At 46.1% G+C, this 15,204-nt stretch overlaps 1 protein-coding gene across 6 annotated transcripts in view; it reads right to left on the bottom strand.

Annotated features, from left to right (window-relative positions):
* FBRSL1 (fibrosin like 1) overlaps window positions 1–15,204 on the bottom strand; it is a 307,120-nt gene that overhangs the window by 162,325 nt on the left and 129,591 nt on the right. For 5 of the 6 annotated variants that reach the window (XM_043965816.1, XM_043965808.1, XM_043965826.1 and 2 more), the window contains exon 3: window positions 86–190. The exons of the other annotated variant lie outside the window; for it this stretch is intronic. In XM_043965816.1, coding sequence (XP_043821751.1) covers window positions 86–190 — 105 coding nt within the window. The remainder of the gene's footprint in view (window positions 1–85; window positions 191–15,204) is intronic. 6 annotated transcript variants of the gene reach the window in all.

Below are 15,204 nucleotides of genomic sequence, written 5' to 3'. Positions count from 1 at the left end.
CGGAGACAGAGCAGACACTGCCCCCCCCACCCCCACCCCCACCCCGTGCTGGCCAGGAGGAGCCCTGGGCACAGCCGGCACTTACATCACTGAGCTGGTCCCTAGAGCTGCTCCACTGGGAGCTGGTGGCTTCTCGGACACTGTCTTCTTCACTGTTCCTGCTCCCGCTCTTGCTTGAAGGGACCTTCATCTGGAGGACAAGGAGACAGTGCTTCAGAGCTACGGTCTTGCCTTCCATCCTACTTCTCAAACTAACGCCACAAGGGGCAGCTAGTTGGCACAGTAGAGAAAGCACTGGCCCTGGATTCAGGAGGACCTGAGTTCAAACCTGGCCTCAGACACTTGACAATTACTAGCTGTGTGACCCTGGGCAAGTCGCTTAACCCCAACTGCCTCACCAAAAAAAAAATATTTACAGCAGCTTTTTGGGGGGCAGCTAGGTGGCTCTGCAGTGGATAAAGCATCGGCCCTGGATTCAGGAGGATCTGAGTTCAAATCCAGCCTCAGACACCTGACACTTACTAGCTGTGTGACCCTGGGCAAGTCACTTAACCCCCACTGCCCCACCAAAAAAAAAAAAAAAAAAGCCTCCTTTCAAACTAACACCACCAACCTGCTGTTTTTACCCCATGGACCTTGCCTTTGATCCCTAGACAGATGCCACTTTCTGTGCATATGTATGTGGGTGGGTATGCGTGTGTATGGGGAGGGGAGGTTAACCCCTTACAGGGGACATGCAGGGCTCTCTAGTCAAAGGAATGTTTTACTCATGGTTCTAAAGAGTCAAAAATTCCTGATCCAAGTTAAAAATATTTAACAAAACAAAAATACAATATGACATAGATAATGTGAATGTGTGGGGTTTTTTTGTCAACATGCAGCCCTCCGGAGATTAGTTTCTCTTTCGGTTGGAGGCCCTTGGCCTAGAATGCTATAACCTCCCCAGGGTCACAAAAGCACCCCCCACAAAATAAGGAGTCATAAGGCCATTCCCAAATTGCCTCCTAGAGTTTTCTTCACATCTTAAGGTCTTAAGGATGCAGGCCGAGTCCTTGGATTCCACCCCAGGGACTAAAAAGGAAATGGTATTTGGTAGCTGTGACTGGGCAGAGCTTGGATACCTCTGGCGAGGCGGTCCACCTCTAGGCGGGTGGGCAGCAGGGACCACTGAAGGACTCAGGGAATTGCTAAAAGGAGAGGAGGCTGACTGCACAGAGCATAGAGAGGAGGTACAGGGAGATCGGTGCTCATGGTAGCCGGTCCAAGGCCAGGTGTGGGGTTATTTGCCCATCGTGATCAGAGCTGTGGGAATGAGAGATGCTGAAGGCATCTGCCTAGCAGAACAGTACCAGTTTCCCTTGCCCAGTAATGACGATCATTATGAAAGCAATGACAAAAATCACAGACACATACACAGTTGACATTCTCCAGGTCTGCCAAGCACTTCCATGATTTCATTTGCTCCCAACACTACATTCGGGGCACTCGATCATTAATCCTCTAGGATCACAGAGTTTTGGATTTGGGGGAAATGGACCATAGGGAGTCATCTAGTTCAACCCAGGTACCTGAACCTTGGTTCCTCGATAGTATCCCTGACCAGTGGTCAGCAAGGCTCAGCCTGAATACCTTCTGCCTCTCTAGGCAGCCCACTGCCACAAGACTATTAGAATACCCCAGCTATCTGCAGGTTGTCTCCCCCAGTATTCTGTGGGCTACCTGTCATCTGCCTTTCTTTGTTGTACTTGGCGTATAACATGTGTTTAATAAAAGCTTGCTGTCTCTTAGCATCATCCACCCTTTGCTTCTGGGTCTGCCCTCTTGGGCCAAGCAGACCAGGTGTAACCTCTGTATATTAGTCCTTCACATACTTGTTACCATGTCCCTCCCAGCTTATCTATCTCCCCTACTATTACTGAACTGGACTCGTGAGTGTTCCAGGTAATTCCCCACTTTCCATCAGCAACTTTGCTTGGTTTGTACTCAATAAGAATATTGTGCCCCTGAGCTGGGTATTCCCTGGTCTGGTGCCTCCCCTGTAGTCTTTTTAACTGTCCTTTGTGTGTTGTCTTCCTCCCATTAGATTGTAAACTCCTGGAGTTGTGAACTGATCCAACCATTCTGGAGAGTAATTTGAAACCAGGCCCAAAAAGGTTACTGTGCATATCCTCTGACCCAGCAATACCACTACTAGGTCTATATCCCAAAGAGATCATAAAAAGGGGAAAAGGACCCACATATAAAAAAATTTATAGCTGTTCTTTTTGTGGTAGGCAAAGAATTGGAAATTGCGAGGACGTCCATCAGTTGGGAAATAGCTGAACAAGCTGTGGTATATGAATGTAATGGGGGCAGCTACGTGGCACAGTAGATAAAGCACTGGCTCTGGATTCAGGAGAACCTGAGTTCAAATCTGGCTTCAGACACTTGACACGTACTAGCTGTGTGACCCTGAGCAAGTTACTTAAACCCTCACTGCCCCACAAAAAAAACAAAACAAAACAAAACAAAGGAAAAACAAAGTGAACCACCAGAGGTCTAGGGGGTGGAGTTCATGTACATAATGGAATACTATTGTGCTATAAGAAATGATGAGCAGGCAGGTTTCAGAAAACTTGGAAAGATTTATAAGAATTGATGCTGAGTGAAATGAGCAGAAACAAGAGAGCATTGTATACAGTGTCAACAACATTTTGTGATGATCAACTGTGACAGACTTAGCTCTTCTCAGCAATACAATGATCCAAAATGGTGCCCAAAAAACTCATGATGGAAAATGCTCTCCACATCCAGAGAAAGAACTATGGAGTCTGAATGAAGATGGAAGCAGACTATTTTCACTTTTGGTGTTGGGAGTTTTTTGTTTCTTCTTTCTTATGGTTTTCCCCTTTTGTTCTGATTTTTCTCTCACAATGTGACTAATGTGGAAATTTGCTTAACATGATTGTAATGTATAGCCTCTATCAGACTGCTTGCTATATTGGGGAGGGGGGAGGGAGAAAAATTTGACTCAAAATCTTACCAAAAAAATGTTGGAAACTATTGTGTGTGTGTGGGGGGGGGTGGGGCAATTGGGGTTAAGTGACTTGCTCAGAGTCACACAGCTGTGGGTGTCTGAGGGTGGATTTGAACTCAGGTGCTCCTGAATCCAGGACTGGTGCTTTATTCACTGAGTCATGTAGGTACCCTCTGAGGTTGCTTTAAGCCTATGATTCTATGGCTTTAAACTCAGGTCCTCCTGAATCCAGGGCCGGTGCTCTATCCACTGTACCATTTAGCTGCCCCAGAAACTATCTTTGCAAGGAATTATAAAAAAAATTTAAAAAACAAAACACTATTTTTAAAAAAGAAGAGGGAAAAAAAGATTTCCTATTTATTTCCTTTCCTATTCCTGCTTGGCACCTAGTAGATATTTAATGTCTGTATCTTTCCAATAGGTATTTAACGATTATTGACTGACTGACAAATATACTCTAAGCCCCAATCTCCCAAGTAGGCATATGTTGTTGTTTAGTCATTTTTCAGTCATGTCTGACTTCCTGATCCTGTTTGGGGTTTTCTTGGCCAACATATTGGGGTGGTTTGCCATTTCCTTCTCTAGCTCATTTTACAGATGCAAACTGAAGCAAAAAGGGTTAAATCACTTGTCCAGGGTCACCCAGCTAATATGTAGCCGAGACCACATTTGAAGTCTTTCTGACTTCATGTCTGGTGCTCTATTCACACCACCTAGCTGCCAGTACATTCATGATAAATATTTACTGACTCTCCAAATCTAACCCTCCCGAGGAAAAAGTAAAAATAATAACAGACACAGCCATAGAGCACAAGAGGGTCTGTCAAGTCTACATACATTTGATCCTCCCAATAAATTTATAAGGAGTTAGTTGCCTTTGTTTCAACAGATAAGGAAACTGAATTATCTGAGAGGGAAGCTCACTTGCCTATGGCTCACAGTTGGTGAACACAAGAGACAAGATCTGAACCCAGCTCTCTCCTCCTAACTCCAAGCAGTCATTCTTTCCATTGGAGCAGTCTGGTTGCTTCTCTAGGTCCCCTACAACTCTCCTCCCATCCCTATCTGACGAGATTTGGTGGGATCCTCAGACCCTCTGAATTCTTGCCAATCTGTGGGTCAAATTCTATGAGGAGGAGAAGAGAATTTCTTTCTTGTTGTGGTCTCTTGCAGCCACGTCCTACTGAAGAAATGACCTCACACCATCTGAAAGACAGTGTGATCCCCTCCCCTACTCCGATTGCCTCAATATCCCCCAAATGCTTCCCTCGGTGTTACCTGTGGCTTTGCCAATGAACTGTTGGAGAGATTCCTCCCTCTAAATTAAAATGGGCACATTTCATCAGAACTGGTCGTCCCAGGGGCAGCTAGGTGGCGCAGTGGATAGAGTACTGGCCCTGGATTCAGGAGGACCTGAGTTCAAATCTGGCCTCAGACACTTAACTATGTGGCCCTGGGCAAGTCACTTAACCCCAACTGCCTCACCGCCCCCCCCCAAAAGAACTGGTAGTCCTCTGCCTGTGTTGACTCATTTTCTCTCCTAGACCCCATCAGAAAGGATGTTGATTTCCTCAGCAGACTTCCTTTAACCCATTCTCTCTCAAGATGGAGGTGATGCAGGTGACACAATTCTCCCCCTGGGTCTCACATATTACCTGCACTTCCTTAATGGGCACACGCTCCCCGGACCACAGGAGACTGAGCCTCATAAAGGCAAGTGCTGAGTTTTATCGAGACTCTGGAGAAACTCAACAGGACAGAACAGTGCCCCAAACACACACACACACACACACACACACACACACACACACACACACACACACACACACACACACACACACGCTCTGCAAACTATTTGCTGGTTTGTAATTATCTTAGGCCTTGACTGACCAGAGTAACAGAAAGGAGAATTTGGACTTAAACTTAAGAAAAGCTTCCTCAGGGGCAGCTAGGTGGCGCAGTGGATAAAGCACTGGCCTTGGATTCAGGAAGACCTGAGTTCAAATCCAGACTCAGACCCTTGACACTTAACTAGCTGTGTGATCCTGGGCAAGACATTTAATCCTCATTGCCCTGCAAAAGAAAAAAAAAAAAAGAAAGAAAGAAAAGAAAAGAAAAGCTTCCTCATTTTACCAGACATTAGAGGACAGAGTTCTGGGCCTGGAGCAACAAAGATCTGAGTTCAAATCTTGTAATAATCTTGGACAACTGACTTAACCTCCCCCAGCCTCAGTTTCCTCATCCGTAAAATGGGGATAATAATAGTCCTTATCTTCCAGGTTTGTTGTGAGGCTCAAATGAGATCCTATTAGCAAAGTGCTTTGTAAATCTTACTGCCCTCTAAAAACAAAGTATTGTTGTTGTTATTATATGTTGTTATGTCTGTCCTGTGTGATTATGGTTGATGCACTTAGCCTCCATTTACCTTCGAGCCTCCATTTCCTCAATTGTAAAATGCAGGGGGTTAGACTTAACAATGACCAACCTCTCAGGTCCCTTCCAGCTATAAACCCAGGATCCTCTAGGGATTTCTTGTTCAGGTGTGGACTGAACCAGGCAGCCTCTGTCCACCTCCCCACGGTGCACAGCCTGGGGTGCGGTACAATTAACAGGCAATGGATCCTCTGCCTCACTGTCTACATCTCATGCCACTGGCATCTCCCTCAGTCTCGGGTAAGGTCCTCGCTCCAGAGATAGAAGGATCCAGAGAGGGAAAAGGGGAAAGGGAGAGAATTGTTCCCTGAGCAGAGCTCAGCTATTCCCGGAACCCCAGAAACCCTCCTGGCAGTGCTGGCCCTTGCTCATTACTAATAAACACATTTCGATTTATCAAGAACTCCCGTCTGAGTGGGCAGGGAATGGAGCCCAGGGGCCAGGGGAGACAAATTCTTTTCTTAAGCTGTTTTGAAAGGTGTTGAGCTCCAGGGCGACCCTCACCCCCATTAACCCAGCCAAGCACAGTGCCTCCTCCAGGGAGGCCCCTGGGCTCCCGCGGCAGCAGCCTCAGCCAGCGCGATGGGTTTGTTCATTATCTCGAACACACACACAGGAGCACAGGGAAGCATGCTCGGAGCACAGGCCAAATTGAATCATCTGCCTTTATTTTCCAGGAGATCGGAAGCTACAGCTGCTGTGGCAGGCAGGGTGGGGGCTTTTCCGGGGCCATCCTTTGCAGTCCAAGCTCTTAAAGCCATAGCAGGCCTTGTTTGTGTGGTCAGGACACATCTCTTCTTTAAGTTGATTCTTTGAGGAGGGGTCAGCTGGCAAGAGGGGCTGATGCTCTCAGGAGCCCAGACACAGCCAGACCACAGGACAGGTGTAATTAGTACTCATTTGAGCTCACGAGAGAGAATCGAACCAGAAGGGATGCTACAGATCGACTAGCTCAACCTCCTTATGACAGGTGAGGAAACTTGAGGTGCAGAAAGAAGATACGATTTGCCAAAAGTCATAAAATGAATAGGGAAGAAAACCAGGAATTGAGCCCAGATATGCTCCCAACATTGTACCATAGATGGGGGCTTGAGCTTGGGATCACAAGTTTATAGGATTTACTGCAGAAAGGGACCTTGTCAAATCCAATCCTCTCATTTAAAAAAATTTTTTAAATTTTTTGGTTTGTTTTTATTTTTGTTTTTGCAGGGCAATGAGGGTTAGGTGACTTGCTCAGGGTCACACAGCTAGTTAAGTGTCAAGTGTCTGAGGCCATATTTGAACTCAGGTTCTCCTGAATCCAGGGCCAGTGCTTTATCCACTGCGCCACCTAGCTGACCCCCAATCCCCTCATTTTTAAAGATGAAGAAACAGAGGACACACGGTTTAAGTGATTTGTCTGTCCAAGGCCACATAGCTAGCAATAACTGGAAAAAAAGGGAAGCTGGACCCAGGTCTTTGAATACTAAATCTGGCATTCCTTCTATAGTATCATCCTGGTGGTGTCCACAGGGGCATAAGGAGGGGTTCAATGGAGGGGGCTGAGACGGGGAGGCATGGACATGACATTAGGTTCCTTGCCTGGAGACTCTACCCCCCCCCCCATCTCCTGAGCTTCTGGATACTTGGTTGTGGTCCTGGCCTCATCCCTGAGACGGCCTGATCCCTGCCCTGAGCTCAGGAGGAGACAGAATTCAGAGTTACTGATAAGGCTCTCTAGTCTGATCCAGTGGTCTGTCCTCACCAGGCCCAGCCCTAGGTCCTCCATGATGCCCTGTCCTAGATGTTGCCTGATCACAGCCTGACCTGATTCTGCCCAGCCACACCAGAAGTACCTTAGAACAGGGGTCTCACTCCTTCTGAACCCAAAAGAGCTAGTCCAGGATACACACAGAGAGGTTGGAGCAAAGAGTCTAAGGTAGGATCTTGGTCCAAGAGTTTGGGAGAAAGAGGTCAGGATGGTTGGTGAGCTTGGGATATAGAAGTTGGCATACCGAGCCTAGCCAGGAACAATGGGCTTGGGGAAGTGAGCAGAGAAGCTAGGCCTAATCTGGCATTCATTTCCTTCAGGGAAGGGAGCAAGGCTGAAAGATCAAAGGCAGAGTTAGAAGAGAAAAGAGGCAACTAGATGGCAGAGTGAATAGAGTTCTTGACTTGGAGTCAGTAAGAACTGAGTTCAAATCCTCCCTCAAGCACTAACTAGCTCTGTGACCATTGATAAATCATTTTAACCTCAAAGGGCCTGAGTTTCCCTATCTATAAAATGGATAATAATAGCAGCTACCTCCTAGGGTTGTTGTGAACGTTAAATGAGCTCTTTTTGGGGGGGAGGGGGGCGCAATGAGGGTTAAGTGACTTGCCCAGGGTCACACAGCTAGTAAGTGTCAAGTGTCTGAGGTCACATTTGAACTCAGGTCCTCCTGAATCCAGGGCCAGTGCTTTATCCACTGCAGCACCACCTAGGGGCCCCGGTGAAGATTAAATGAGATGACAAATGCAAAAAGCTTTGCAAACCTTAAGGCACCATATAAGTGCTAATTATTGTTATTCTTTATTATTAGGCAGGGGGGGAGTTCAATCTAAGAAGGGGAGGAAGGCTAAGTTTGGCAAAATGAAGGTTCTGGTCTGGGTAGGCGTATGCAGGAAGGGAGAGAGACCTTATCAGGGAAAGAAAGAAAGGTATTGTCAAGCGAGGGAAGACCTGACTCTTCTAGGAGTGGAAGAAAAGGAAGGCTTGACTGGTAAAGAGAAAACCAGCCTATGGTGGGATGGTGCATTGGGGCTGATGAAGTCAAAAAGCCCTAGCATTGTCACCTCCAGTGACTCAAGATCTGAAACTGTAAGCATCTGTTTCCCGAACAAGAGGGCACCGGGCACCTCACCGTCTCTGCTTCTACTCAATACCAAAGGAACGATTTTCCTTTAAAAACATACTCCCTTTAAAACCTGAAAACGCCCATGTATCAAAACAAGGCCGAAATGAGCTAAACACGTTACTTGGGAGTTTTTCCTGGAAATCCAGCCCTTCACACACTCTAACAGGATTTATTCTATCCCAAGCAGGCCTCATAATGAGATCAGCCGGACGGATCTCCGGCTTGTTTGTAGATTTTATACTTGCTCTAACTTGGCAGTCTGGAGACCACGTATTCCCCAGGCCCCTTCTGAAATCACTTCACACACTGCAATTCGATTTCTTTGCTTGGCCTCTTCACATCTTTTTTCCTCCCTTCCCTGATTCATTTTACTGAGTTTTAGGGTGGAAGGAAAGAAGCTTGTTGTGAGTGGGGATTTGTGGATGACGACACGGAGAGTCAGGATATGAAGCTCTTTGTCTCTGGTCCGGGACTAGACAGCTCTTGCTTACAACAGTCGGCTAGTCAGGTCAACAGAGCTGGAGGATGTGATCCTGGTTTGATAGCTATTCTTTTAGTCACGGGCCCACAAACCCTTCATCGCCAAGGTAAGGCCTGAATCATTGGATTTCTCACTTCTAGAACCCAGCCCCAAACCTTCAGTGGAGCTGACAACAGATGTGGAATGGAGCAGCAGAAAGGGTGCTGATGGGTTGTTCAACATGGAGGACCTCGTAGGTTTGAGTCCCAGCTTTGTTCTGTGACCATGGGCAAGTAAGTCATCTCACCTCCTGGGGAGAACCATTTCCTTGTCCATTGAATGAGACAGTTGGTGAAGTTTCCCTTTTAGTTCTGCTGAATCTAATTACTGCTAGGGAAACTATGATAGTCATCTTCTCAAAAACTTGGTGTATTCCCAACATCTATAGGATAAAATACAAATTCATCCCCTTCCCCCAAGACTGGTTCCAACCTACCTTCCCAGACATAATTCACATAATTCTTTCACCTAGTATTTGTTTTGTCTTTGTTTCTTTAAGTTTCTCTGATAGAATGATAAATAATTGAGAGCAGTTTCTGCTTAATTTTTTCCCCCTCAGTAGCCACAGTGCCAGGTATATCCTGAGTACTTGATAAATTAATAACCTTTACTATCTACACCACCATATTCCCAGTACTCCAGGCATCATTTTCTTTTCTTTTCTCTTTTTTTTTAGTAAGGCAGTTGGGGTTAAGTGACTTGCCCAGGGTCACACAGCTAGTTAAGTGTTAAGTGTCTGAGGCTGGATTTTGAACTCAGGTCCTCCTGACTTCAGGGCTGGTGTTCTATCCACTGTACCACCTAGATGCCCCCAAGGCATCATTTTCAACTCCTCACTCTATTTCACAACCCCTCCACCATTCAATTTGTTGTCAAGATCATGATTTTTAACCTTCCCAATATCCCCCTCTCTCCTCTGACATTGGTGTCACTTTTGGTCCTCATCACCTCATGCCTGGACTATTACAATAGCCTGCTCAGGGGGTCTATTTGCCACTAGTCTCCCCACTCTGAATAAAAAAGAAACTACTCTCATCCATTATTTTTCACCTTCTTTCCCTTGCTTCTGTATCTCTGTTCACAGAGGCATCCTGTTTGGAATGTCCTCATCTGTTGAAATCCTTCTCTCTATTCAAAGACCAATTTACACGAGACCTCTTCCAAGAAGCCTTCCCTGAACTCTAGAGCTAGACCTATTGGGATAAATTTAATAAGATGAATTAAACATAAAGCTTTATACTTAGGTAAAAAATAAAATTCACAAATATCGTCTTGGGGTTACGTGATTATATGCTAACTCATCTGGGGAAAAAAGGGGGAATTTTTAGCAGACTACAAAATCGATACTTGTCAACGGGATGATATGGCAGCAATGCCATTTTGGGATACGTTCAAATAAGAAGTGGGTCAAGGACTAAGAAGGTGGTAGTCTAGTTGTGCTTAGCCTTGATAATGCCAAATCTTGAGTAATGCCTTCAGTTCTGCGTATGTATTTAAAAAAAAAAAAGGCAAGGGTAGGGGAGGAGAGAAGAACTAGGTGGTGCAGTGGATAGAGCACCAGCCCTGGATTCAGGAGGACCTGAGTTCAAATCTGGCCTCAGACACTTGACACTTACTAGCTGTGTGACCCTGGGCAAGTCACTTAACTCACACCCCCCCCCCCCCCCGCCCCAGCAATTGGGGTTAAGTGACTTGTCCAGGGTCACACAACTAGTCTCAAGTATCTAAGACCAAATTTGAACCCAGGTCCTCCTGACTCCAGGGCCGGTGCTCTATCCACTGTGCCACCTAGCTGCCCCTGCATATGTCATTTGAGGGAGGATAGGCAGAGGACTACAGGAGAGTGACCAAGATGTTTGAGGGGTCTTTCAGATCATTGCCATATATCAGAAGGGTTAACCTAGAAAAGAGGTGCCATGAGAACTATCTTCAAGTCTTGGCCTCAGAGGGGCAGAACCAAGAACAAGGGTGAAATGTGCAGAGAGCAGACTGAGGCTTGATATTCAGGGAAAGTTTCCCAATCATTGGAGCTATTCAAAAGTTAGAATGAGTGGTCTCAAGAGGGAGATGGCCAGAGGTCTTTCAAGCCAAGGCTGGATGAACACTTGGAGGTAACAGTGCTCTAGTCCAAAGGAGAGCCCCAGATGGTCTCTGAGGTCTCATTCACCTGGGAGTTGGCAAAGGATGCCATGCTAGCTTCTGTGGAGGTGAAGGGGCTGAGCAGATCCTGAAAGGAGGAGATGGTCACTTTGAATTAGGCAACAGTGTTCATAGAACCTTCAAAGAAATTGACAACGTGGATGAACCTTCTCTTTGAGGAAAGACAAGGAGAAGGGAACCACATGCAATGAGAAGGAAGGGAGAGGTTACTGTATATGGCCGTGGAAGGAATGCCAACAGCACTGGCAAAACTGAGTCCTTCAGTTTCATCACTTCCTACAAATTGAGTTTTTTAAGAGGAGGGATGGATGGGTTTTGTGTTTTGCTACTCTGTATCAATTTCATTGAATAAGTTCAACAAATACTTATGACAAAGCTAGGTTGCCCAATGGATAGAGCCCTGGGCCTGGAGTCAGACCTTGAAGATCCAAGTTCAAATCCTGCCTCAGACACTTAATAGCTGATCCTGGGCACTTAACTCCCCTGGGCCACAGTTTCCATATCTGTATGGAGAAAACAGCACAGGATCAAAAGAGATAATATTTGTAAAGCACTGGGCACAGCACCTGGTACACAGAAAGCTAGCTATTATTATCACGAACTGCCTGTTTGGTTCCTAAATCCCACTAAGACTTGCCCCCTGCTGGGGGGCAGGGAGGAAACCCTAGGTTCCCGAAGGCTATGACAATAGGACTCAAGCTTTGGCTTTGCTCCCTATCACAGTGACAGGTTGTCTCTGATTCCTGACTAACAACCTAGTTAAGGATGGCATAGTTTTTCACCAGTAGGCTGACCCCTTGCTGATATATTCTGCTGGCTGAGACAAGGTTCACTGGAAATGATCACAGGAATTGGAGTCAGAGAACCTTCAAATCTTGCCTTAGATACTGATAAGCTGAGTGATCACACGGAAGAATCTCCTCCTCATCTGTAGAGTGTGGGAGTTGGTGTAGGAATCCTGCCTCAGACACTTACTAGCTATGTGATCTTGAGCAAGTCACAACCACCCTGAGCCTCAGTTTCCTTATTTGTAAAATGGGGATAATAACAGCACCCACCCCACAGCATTGTAGCGATGATCAATATCACATATGTAAAAAGAGCTTTGTAAACGTGAGATCAGAATACACATGCCAGCTATTGCTATAATTCTGTTCAAAAGAAATGATAGGTAAAGCAAGGATTAGAGGGGGTGGCAGGCATTACCATGATCGTCAGCGTCACTGTTGTTGTCCACATCACCATCATCAAAAGATGAAACACAGGTATAAGCTTGTCTGATGACTCTCTTCTTATAAATATCAACTGAGGCATAAAATGGCATGTTTGCATTGCAGCCAGTGTGGAAACCAAATGAAAGAGGGATTTTCTCTATAGTGCGGTCCCACAGACACCTTTGTCGATAGATGACAGTGTGTTCACCGCATCAAGTCCCAGAATATTACGGAACCTGTTCAATCATCCATACAGGAAAAACCAAGTGGATGAAGAACGCCTGTTGTTCAGACTAGGGTATGCAGTTGGATGGAAAAGCCATGGAATAGATCCACTGGTAATAGAAGCTGAATGGACATGGTAGGTAAGCAAAAACAAAAACAAAAAACCAAACCCTAAACAGCCCAGAATTAAATAGGAGAAGGGTGAGCTAAGCCGCCTTCGGGGAACTGCTTGGTGCATGTAACGCTTCTCTTTAGAACAAAGATCCACCCCTTATACACCAGTCATCTTTTAGTTATACAGGAGGGCACTGAGTTAAGGAATACTACTAGTTTCTGAGGTTTGGGATCAACTAAAAGGCAACAGTTAAGTGCAGAGTGTATTTGAGCAGGTGTAATAGGTTTATTACAAATGAAGAACTGCACAGAGATGGTACAAATGATGCCACTCATCAGAGAGACCAGAGGTTAGACTGGAAGAAGAGGTGGATGGGTCATGTCCCAAATGAAGGGGGTTAACGGAGAGACAGCCAGTGTGCTCGAGGGACAGCCAGGGAGGGCTGGAGCCTCTGAGTGGGCCTCCCAATGGAGGATTTCAAGGAAGGAATAGAGAGTGACTGGTCTGGTGTGCCACTGGAGGGAGTCAGAAGACACTGATAAGATAACAGATTCAGAGGAGGGAGGGAGGGAGAGAGACAGAGACAACGAGAGAGACAGAGAGACTAGAAAGATAGAGAGAGAGAGAAGACTGTGCTCATTGTTGGGAATACAAAGATGGAAAAATCCCTTTCTCCAAGGAGCTCTTATGTCCACAACTGTGTATGATGTAAAACAGACTGTAACTTAGGTCAAGATTTAGCTCAAATGCCTCTGCAACAGGAAGCCCTTCCTGCTCTCTCCCAGATGCTAAGGTCTCAAAAGAGGCCTTTCATCTATTCTGTATATATCATATATACACATGTATATATGTAGTTATTTATATGTAGTCTCCCCATTAGGATGGGAGCTCTTTGAGTGTCTTATTTTACCTTTTTTTTGTATTACCAGCAATGAGAACAGTGATGGCACATTATTAGTTCAGTCATATCTGACTCTCACAAGCCCATTTGGGATTTTCTTGGCAAAAATACTGGAGTGAGTGGTTTGCCATTTCCTTCTCCAGTTCATTTTACAGATGAGCAAACTGAGGTAAACAGAGTTAAGCGACTTGCCCAGAGTCACACAGCTAGTAAGTGCCTGTGGCCAGAATGAAACTCAGGTCTTCTTTGACCCCAGGCCCAGAGCTCTATCCACTGAGCCACCCAGCCGCCCTCACCTAGAAATAGCTTAATAAATGATGATTAACAAGAGCAAAGTAGGGGTACAGGCAGTTTCTTATGGGCAGGTCTGTTCTCTATTTCCAGGACAGACAGACAGACCTCTTTTGACCTGCAGACAGGCAGTGTTCTGGGACAAGCTAGATGGTGCAGGGAATAGATTATGGGGCCTGGAGTCAGGAAACCCTAAGTAAAAATCTGGCCTGAGGCATTTACTAGCTTTGTGACCCTATGCAAGTCACTTAACCCCAATTGCCCTAAACATCCAGGGCCAACTCCAGTCAACATGATGTATATATTGCTCCTGGCCCCAGATGGTCCTGGAGGAGAGAGTGAGATTGGTGACCTTGCACAGCCCTCCCTCACTTAAATCCAATTTACTGCAAGTCATGATATCACCCAGGTGTCAGGGTCCTCTTTGAGAACGATGGACAAACAACAACAACAACAACCTTGTTGCCTCAGTTTTCCTTAACTTTAAAATGTGGATAACAGCACCCTCCTCCCAGGGTTGTCGTGAGGACCACATGAGATCATCATATTTGTAAAGTGCTCAGAGTGCCCGGCACACAGTCGGCGCCCTATAAATGCCACCTATCATCAGTGTCCATTAGTGGGGAGTGACCTTGGCAAGGGCATCCCGCTGTAGGACAAGGAAGGCATGTTGGGAAATGCTGTTGACTTTTCTCTGGCCATGACTTGGCTTTGAAGGAGGAGTCAAGACTAGACCCCACATGATCACCATAAGCTAGCTGGCCCTTTATGGTGAAAGGACAACCTGAGTTCAAATCCTGCTTCTAGGTGATCTTCAGGTAAATCCCTTTCCTTCTCTTGGTCTTAATTTCTTCTACTGTAAAATGAAGGGCTGGGATTGAATGAATGAATGAATGAACACAAGAGTGAATGAATGCAGCTAAACTCTTTCTTTCTTTTCCAGGGCTGGTGCTTTATCTGCTACACAACCACCTAGCTGCCCCCTGCTAAACTCTTTCTATGCAGTTAGGTTCTGTGTTAGGCCTCAGGTTACAGAGTCCAGAACTCAGAGAAGACCAAAGGGGAGTGGAGTGGTAACCATCCCTGCCAATTCTGTATCTATGATAAATAGAGATGGTCCATCCTTTAGAGCCCAGCTCAGATACCGTTTCAGCCAAATGACCTCACCTCCCTGGGCCTGTTTCCTCAAATGTAAAATAAAGGGGTTTGATTAGATGACCTCTTAAGGTCCCTCCCAGGCCTGAGTCTAGGATTCTAGAAACTGAATCCAGGCCCCTTTTTACTGTACCAGGCAAGGAGGTGCTCACCCACGAGCCAGACGGCTTCGGCCCAGTCGCTACGCCAGTCTAGTAGACACATGTCCCCACAGGAGGAGACTAAATTGTTCTTAGCTTGAAGGCTTGTCCCAGAGGTCCGCAGGCCCGGAGATGGGGCTTGGCCTCGGTCTGCTCTC

The sequence above is a fragment of the Dromiciops gliroides genome, chromosome 1 (assembly GCF_019393635.1).
Source record: "Dromiciops gliroides isolate mDroGli1 chromosome 1, mDroGli1.pri, whole genome shotgun sequence".
NCBI classification, from domain to species: Eukaryota; Metazoa; Chordata; class Mammalia; order Microbiotheria; family Microbiotheriidae; genus Dromiciops; species Dromiciops gliroides.
This window is presented reverse-complemented; position numbering and strand designations above follow the sequence as displayed.